Below are 7,925 nucleotides of genomic sequence, written 5' to 3' on the forward strand. Positions count from 1 at the left end.
AGCTGGCTGGGTTTGATGTAATGTCGTTCCTTGTTGTTATTGAGATGTAGATGCATTTTTTCTTAAATCATTTTGTTGCTGATCTGGATGCAGAAGTGCGTTTAATTTGAATGTAAACAATTGTTTCTAATTTGTATTCATGTTCGTTAATCTCAAAATAATATTATATTCAATACTTGTTATGTCCTGACCTATACTCTCAGCCTTCTCCACTTAAATACAAATAAAACAGGGAGGGATAGCAGAAAGAAATCCATTTTTAAAAATCTCTATTAATCACAAAAAGGTGGGCAAATCAACACAGATCTTTCTTTGAAATATGCCATGGTAGTCAAATCAAGGTCATTACGAATAAAACTAATAACTTTGTATTTCAAAATGTTACATTGTTTGTTAGCATAAAGATGAACATGTATGTATGTACATATATATATATATATATATATATATATATATATATATATATATATATATATATAGTATAATTTATATTTATTTATTTATTGTGAATCCCTTCATGCACGTGAAGACAGGATGTCCTTTGCAAACAAACAACCACACAGAGATGTGCCAGAACAGGAAAGACTTTGAAAAGGATATCCTTACAACTTACATTGAATTGATGGACAAAAACAGCGTTCTGTTCTGCATTCAATTAATATTTGTATGCGGTTCATACAGGATACACAATATGTCCAACAATACAGTGTTTTTTGTTTGTGTGTGCATGATTTAGTTATGCAGAAACACATTCACAAACATGTGCAAAGACGTGTGTCCTCCTTTTCCGCTGGTGGACTGTGTGTTCCAGGATATGAAAATGTGCCTGCAAATATCCGGAACATCACTTCCATCGACCTCAATCCTCCTGGCTCTTTGAGGACGAGAGGTAAGGCGAGGACCGGCCCACATCGAAGACACATTCAGTATTTCATCGTTCATTGTTGATGCTGGGATCATGACTCCATGCTCAGTGCTTGTTGACCTTGCAGCTGTTTCTTGAGGCTCTTATCCAGCAGTACCAAACTCTGTATAGCCAGATTTCGGCAATCTGCATCAGTGTCTTCTTCAGCCACATCTGTGGACATTAACAACACAAATAATAACTATAAGCAGCTTTAGCAGTGGGGACACGGAAGTCTCCATCTCTCAGTATAATTACAAAAGCAAAATCAATCAAATGTACGTCATCCTGGCCTTTTCTTACACAACTAACAATCCTATATGGGAGGAAACAGTGTCCTTTGGCAATCTGCTCTATGTCGCTCAATGCAATGTGAAACTTCTTTGATCCTCAGAGGGACAAAGACACATCCAACTGTTGCTGTGTCAGTCACGTCATGCATAGTACAGGACATCCTTGTTACTCATCTGTTTCCCAGAAATGCTCAGTCCAGCTGTGCATGTGTGTGTGCGCATGAATGTGTGTCACTGACGGGACATCCCTGACAGAATTACATTATGCAGCTGCAGATCGGACATCGCGCATTTACGAGAATCACGTGTTTTATCGTTAATCTATTGTTAGCAACACTTGAACAATGTATTGCTTAAATAATGTGTAAGTTCTAAATACAATACATACTGTCTGTGTGAAAAGGTGGCCTGGTAATAATAGAACTGGAACAAACGCTTTGCCTGACTTTCACCTCTTGGGGGAAAATTGGACTGAGATTGAGGTTAAAGATTTAAGAAGAGGAACCCTTTTTGTTGTTGTTTTTTTTACCTGCCAGCCAAGTTCTGGTCTCAAACAGCTGATCACTGAGGTTCACCAGGAGGTTTTCACTGGGCATGCTCAGAAACACCGAGCAAACAGCGAAGAGGACGCCTCGTCTCACCATCCTTTCAGACAGAATTTAGGACAGAAATAAGATCACAAAATATTCTGTCTGCTCCAACCTTACAGACTCTTGGTCTAGAGGTATCCTTATCTGACGGTTTTAATTCTCCAATATCCATATTTAAAAAAAACATGTTGCTCAGAAGAGGCTATGCAGTTACCTGATTGTTGTTAAGCCTGTTTAGTAGCAGAAATATTCCAATAAACCACATTTAGTTTGGATTTCATCAACATACTCACTGGTCAACATGGTAGCGCACCGCCCACACAAAGTCCAGTAAAGCACAGCCCATCTGTGCAGCTATCTACAACAACAAAAAGTCATAGGAATCTCATCTTGTGTTTCAAAATAAATTTGCTTAATGTGACATTGGGATCATTTTCCCCACAGCATCCAAACTATTCTACTCGCCATTAATCATATCACTGATTTTCTCTTTTATAATAAAAGATATGTATTGAATGATTGCATCATGGTACACAGCAAAATTTGGAGAAAAAAACTCTACATTGAAATCATGTCTCACACAGCATGGAGAAGGAGAAAATTACCGGTGCATTGACTGCTAGATGCATGAAGAGGCCCAAGGTGTGGATCAACCTGCCTAGTACGAGATGGTCACCACCCAACAGGTCAAAAGTGACTTGAGGCCTAGCAGAAAGGAATTACATTCCAGTTTTAAAATGTTCAATTGGACAACAACAACGGTTAATGTTGAGCTTTGAAATCTGTATAGAAGAGCATTACTTACTTGTCATAATTGCTGAGCAAAGGAAAAAAGAAGTGTCCAGCCACAGGGGCATAACGGTTCGGGGTGGCCTTAGCTGGAGTCTGTGTGGCACCCTATGCACAAAGGAAATGACAGTGGAGATCAGTTTTTTCTTCACTCTAAAACTGAAAAAGCAGATGAAAATACGGGTCGCTACCTTCTTGAGGCGTTTCGTCTTGCTTTGAATCCGCTTCTCTACTATTTCTCGCCAATGAACGGTATTGTCACCAGGGTACGGAGTCAAATCCGTGCTGGCAGCAATACCCACAGAAGGGTTTTTCTTTTCAGTGATCGGCTTTGAGAGCTCCTGCGCTGCGAGAGTAAGGACCTAAAAAACAAGAGCAGCCTCATGATTACACTGAAAAAGAGTTTACATCAATCACAAGGTATATTTAGTGAAGCCGATAATAAAAGTGAAGAAACTGTTGTCTTCACCTCCAAGATATCGAGCCGCTGGCGAAGACTGTAGTTCAAGGAGTAAAACTCTGTGGTCAAAAACTGAGTCACCTATCGTGGAAAGCAAGAGAGACAATTTAATGAGATACTAAATGCTTAAAAATGGTGATAAAGCTGTGTGGTAATGTTGATACATTTTGATTTGTAGAAACTAAGGTGATGATCATACAGAGATACAGTCTGTGACAATGACCGCCACCATGGTCGCCTGTCTGAGACTCGGGAAGCCCTTAATGCTGTATTTATCCTCCATGTGAAGAAGCACTTTGGTCAGCTGGACACTGATCTGAACAAACAAACACACAAACAAACGTGAACTGTAGTGTTTAAAGTGATCTGAAAGGAACACAAACCGCTGTGCAACAACAGTAAAGTAAGGTACACCCTCTGTCACTATCAGTTTTATAATAAATGGACCAGAACATTTTGTAATTTGAAGTGTAATTTTAGAAATAAACAATCTGAGGCACTGAACATTTCTGTTGTGCGTTACTGTCATACCTCTCTGGTTGCAAAGACGTTCTTCCTCACCAAACCCTCAGCAACTCTCAAACTGAGCTCCACACGCAGCGGGTCCTCAGAGGAAATTAAGGCTGGTTGGGTCATGAGATAAAAAAATATTAGTGCTGGAGCTAGCAGCGCAGCATTTAAATAGGAAGTGGTACGTAAGCAGGCAGCCATACTTTCCAAGCAGTCTCGTAGGTAGCGGGGTGGGGAAGCTTTACTTATTTCCTGATCGCCAGACATATCGTACGGAGTGAGCTCATCGTCGCTGCACAAATGAAAGATTTGAAAGTTAACAAAACACTTACAAATACGTTTATACAACAGAGAAGAGCTAACAATACATACCTGTCCAGGTCAGAGTCAGGGGCAGTTTTTGACTTATTTTGAGATGATATATTCTGAGTAGATGGAGTTGTTTCACTGGTCTCTTGAAGAGTGTCAACTCTGCAGATGACAGACATTATCTTTAATACAAATATATGTTGCAATGAAGTTTTATGGGACTCAGCCCATTGTTTAAACATAGTCGCCAAGACATTGTAATATTGGCTGCCAAGATCATATACAGTGTGTCCCTTAAAACGCTATAAAACAGAAAGCTCATAGTTCCTATTAAACAGACATATTCTTACAATTTACCATAAAAATATCAGTAAAAGAAATCTAGTCCTAATTTTTTTTTGCTGTGTTTATTGTCCAAAACCTATGGAAATATGGATAGTAATGCTTGGTAGTTCAGAACTGTGTCTCAGAATTCAAAGATACGAGATGTTTTCTTTTTTTTTGTTGATATTACAACAATACTTTCTAGAATCCTAAATGTGAGCGCAGACCATTTAAGTGTATTATCCGATGGGGACCATGAATGAGAGTGGACTTTTCGTTTTCATCAGCTCGCAAATATAAATATATAAATAAATATAAACAGGCCAACCTCACGAATCTTGACGTAACCGTTACAGAGATGTAAAGACACTCACCGGTTCACATGCTCAGCCTCTAGTTCGTCCCCAGTAATAGGAGTCATCAGAGAAAGCAGCTCCTGAGTTTCCTCGTCTTGATCATACTACAACACAACACAATACCAACTCAGACGCAGCCAATGAGGCTCACTAGCGTTGCACTTTGCAATTTGCACACTGAATTTACCTCAAACTTGAGCTTGGTTTTATTGAGATCCATACGAGAGCTCAAGCACTCTCCCACCACCATGCCCATCCGCCTGATACGCACCACACTGCTGTCTAGATGGCTCTGCATGCCGCCCAGCATACACTGAAGTAACTCTAAGAGCGGAGGCACAACAGAGAGAGGAGAGCTACAAGCGACTGTAATAACCCTAAATATGAGCATATTATACAGAGAGTGTGTGATACAAAGGCTGTGGTCACTTCTATTTGAACTGTTGGTTTCATAGAGTGAATTGAGGCGTCAAACACTGTTATTTGTACCTGAGCGTAGCTCCTGCAGCTCAGCGTCTTTCAGCAAACTAACACTCAGCAGTAAGGCCTTGCTGACATACAGCTGCTGCTCGAGAGGTGTGTGCTTCACTGCACTGGGGTTAGACCAGGTCTCTAAGACAGACCGTAACGCCTGACAAGACACAGACACAGACGTCAAAATCATCAATATATACAGTATATATAATACTGTTGAGCTGCTGAACATCCAAATACACTCACCTGGATGAGCAGTGGCCTTCGTTCTCTGTCTGCTGCTAAATAACCCAGGACAATTCTCAAGACCTGAGTCTGGGAAGAAGAACACATGCTATATACATTTATACAATTATATGGTTTACTGTCAGGCCGCAAGGTATCTTCTTACCTCATACTTGTACTGCAGTAGCAGCAATTTATGAGTGATGACAAACTGGGCCTTTTTGTTTGTTAACACTAGATTCCCAATGATTCTGCCCAAGGCATCAGGTCTGAAAAAGAGGTGAGACTCTGGTGTTATGAAAAGCAGATAGAGAACCGATGGCTAGTGGCCATATAAACTGCTAGCTGTTTAAATGATTGTTCCCGTCTCCGCCTTACCCGCTGACGGCCTGCACCAGCCCGGTGAGCACACTCTCCATCCATCGCTGTGGAACGTTCTCCAATAGCTTCCAGCAAACCCTCTGCCACACCATGTCTGAGCGTGTGCACACAGAAAGCCGCGGAGCCATCACTGCCAGCACCAAACCTATAGATGGAAAATATAAATGTCAAAGGAGGATCAAAATGATCACTGTCCCTACGGACCCTGCAATAATCACACCTAATCAAGATTGTTGAGAGCAATTCAAAGCATCTCATTTCTTTAACTTTATTTTAAACTACACCTGCTATACTTATTTATTCCATTTACTAATCCAATGAAAACCATAATTTCCCAGAGTTCAAAGTAACATCTACTACAAACAATATTAAATATATTGTGATGTAAAACAGATCAAAACAACAACATTTGAGAATCATTTACCTGTAACTGACTGACAAAATGGCAATTCATTTCTAATCAATGAATAATATAAGAAAAGTTTTGCTTGAATGTGAATTAATAATTGGACTTGTTGGTAATAATTAAGTATGGTTTCACCAGTTAGAAAACTAAGTGTTTGATAGGTGTTTGTTAAGTTTTCACTACTCACCACTATGGCCCTGGATACAGACTTTTCCAAGTGTCTGAGCCACAAAAGTCAAAGAGCAGTCTGTGCCATCTGTTAAATATACAAATCAGACAAATAGACGAGATGAGAAATTATCTTTTTGATACTAAAACAGTAAATATCTGACAATATTACAATAATTTGAAATGGTTGCAAACTGTTTTAAAAGATGTTTCCTCGCCTTTGAGTGCTTGACAGGTCCACTCCAGGGCAGTGAGCATCTCTGTGGCCAGCAGTGGGTAGTACTGCTGAGGAAGAAAAAGAGGCTTGTTTTTTGGATGTAATCTGTTGGCGGTGAGATCCGGCAGCGCCACAATACGTCCGAGCAGAGTCTCTCGGAGCTGGGGGGAATCAGAGGGGCCGGTCTCCAGACAGTAGGACCACAGCAGGTCAGCGAGTCGACCACTCTGAAGGAACTTCTCAGTGATGCTGACAAAGTGATCCAGATGTATGCTGGCTCTGCGGTAGGAATATAATAACAGAGTAATTATAGAATAGATGACACAAACTGGCCTCGCATCCTCTATCCAACACCACCCACCTTAGCTCTCCTATTCCGTCCATCAGCACCAGCAACGCCTGCTCTGGAGGGCCTTTGAGGAACAAGCCATCCCATAACTCTGTTTGCTGGGCGCCTGTGAGGCCAGCCAACCAGTCCGCCTTGATGTTGTGGACAAGAAACTGAAGGGCACGGGTGAAGTGAGCTCGCCTGAACTCTGCCCGCTGAACTGAGGTGGTTCTACTCTCTGGTCCTTCATCCAGGTAGAAGTGAAGTGTCTGAAGGGCGCTGACAATGTCTTTGTTGTCTGTGGATGTAGAGAGGGTCCGGAAACACTGGGCCACCGCCAGGCGAGCCTCAGTATTTGGTGTAAGGGACTCCATCTTGGAAATGGTAACTTCCTTGTTTTACTTTCTAAAGGAAGACATTAAACAGCATTAAATCTAACAGTGAGATAACTGAGAACAGTTTATACTAAGTATGTATCCATCTCTACACAGAAACTAACACACAGCAACGTTCATGAAAAAAGTCTGTACATATAAATAATATAATAACATATAATAATAAAGTGCATTTCACAATTTTTATTAAAAATTAAGGATTTAGCTACATGTTGTATCACAATAGCACACTTACTTTACTCACATTAGGAATAATTAACCTAGTTTATTGTTTTTAGATGAACCCTCATTTTAATGTTACCTCAGTAGCTTTTTGAACGTTAGTTAAGGCTTCAAAATACAGCATCTGTTCATGAAAATGGAAAAACACACATAAAGCTATTGTACCTTTAGTTTCTGTGAAAACAATTAAGTGAACACAAGAGAGTTAGCTAACCCACAACTGTTAGCCTGCCCAAACTCATACGCATCTGGACATTTTTATTAAACAAAACAAAAATAAATGCGGACGTGACATATAGTCACTGTTATATCAAAACATTTTTTTCGAGGTGGTGTTTTTTGTTCCTACTGTAGTTAGCTAACGTTTTAACATGAACATCCCGCCGCGGCGCTTCGCCTCGCTCTCCGTGTGCTCCGTCAAAATACGTTCGTGTTGAGCCAGAAGGAGAGGAAAGGTTCCGGGATCCAACAGGCGAGTCATTCAAGAAGCCAATGGTTTTGGAAACAAATCTGAATGCTCGTTATGTTTTATCAGTTTATCACGTTATATAACAATGAACTCCTCGGCGAACTA

General features: G+C 40.5%; 1 protein-coding gene across 4 annotated transcripts; it reads right to left on the reverse strand.

Moving 5' to 3' along the window:
• Positions 1–514: 514 nt before the first annotated feature.
• telo2 (TEL2, telomere maintenance 2, homolog (S. cerevisiae)) lies at positions 515–7,765 on the reverse strand. 4 transcript variants are annotated; one of them, XM_068583255.1, is made up of 22 exons: positions 7,715–7,765; positions 7,431–7,475; positions 6,768–7,139; positions 6,408–6,685; positions 6,209–6,277; positions 5,613–5,760; positions 5,401–5,503; positions 5,256–5,324; positions 5,025–5,166; positions 4,723–4,859; positions 4,554–4,639; positions 3,919–4,017; positions 3,750–3,838; positions 3,568–3,659; positions 3,236–3,352; positions 3,046–3,117; positions 2,768–2,938; positions 2,593–2,684; positions 2,393–2,492; positions 2,081–2,145; positions 1,727–1,842; positions 515–1,078 (listed from the first exon to the last, which is right to left on the reverse strand). In XM_068583255.1, the coding sequence occupies exons 3-22, from the start codon at positions 7,106–7,108 to the stop codon at positions 957–959; spliced, it is 2,508 nt and encodes an 835-aa protein (XP_068439356.1). In that variant the 5' UTR covers positions 7,109–7,139; positions 7,431–7,475; positions 7,715–7,765; the 3' UTR covers positions 515–956. The 4 variants fall into 4 exon arrangements, with proteins under 4 accessions (XP_068439356.1, XP_068439355.1, XP_068439357.1 ...); XM_068583254.1 differs by having other exon boundaries at positions 7,570–7,755; XM_068583256.1 differs by lacking the exon at positions 7,431–7,475 and having other exon boundaries at positions 7,715–7,764.
• Positions 7,766–7,925: the final 160 nt, after the last annotated feature.

Source organism: Clinocottus analis, unplaced genomic scaffold, assembly GCF_023055335.1.
Source record: "Clinocottus analis isolate CAN_PGR_092001 unplaced genomic scaffold, fCliAna1.0.p SCAF_19, whole genome shotgun sequence".
NCBI classification, from domain to species: Eukaryota; Metazoa; Chordata; class Actinopteri; order Perciformes; family Cottidae; genus Clinocottus; species Clinocottus analis.

Coding starts and splice junctions, on each gene's coding strand:
- telo2 (XM_068583255.1), bottom strand. CDS start 7,108: ATGGAGTCCCTTACACCAAATACTGAGGCTCGCCTGGCGGTGGCCCAG. Junction 3,660..3,749: donor CCTACGAGACTGCTTGGAAA/GTATGGCTGCCT, acceptor TGACCCAACCAG/CCTTAATTTCCTCTGAGGAC. Junction 2,939..3,045: donor AGCGGCTCGATATCTTGGAG/GTGAAGACAACA, acceptor CTTGTTTTTTAG/GTCCTTACTCTCGCAGCGCA.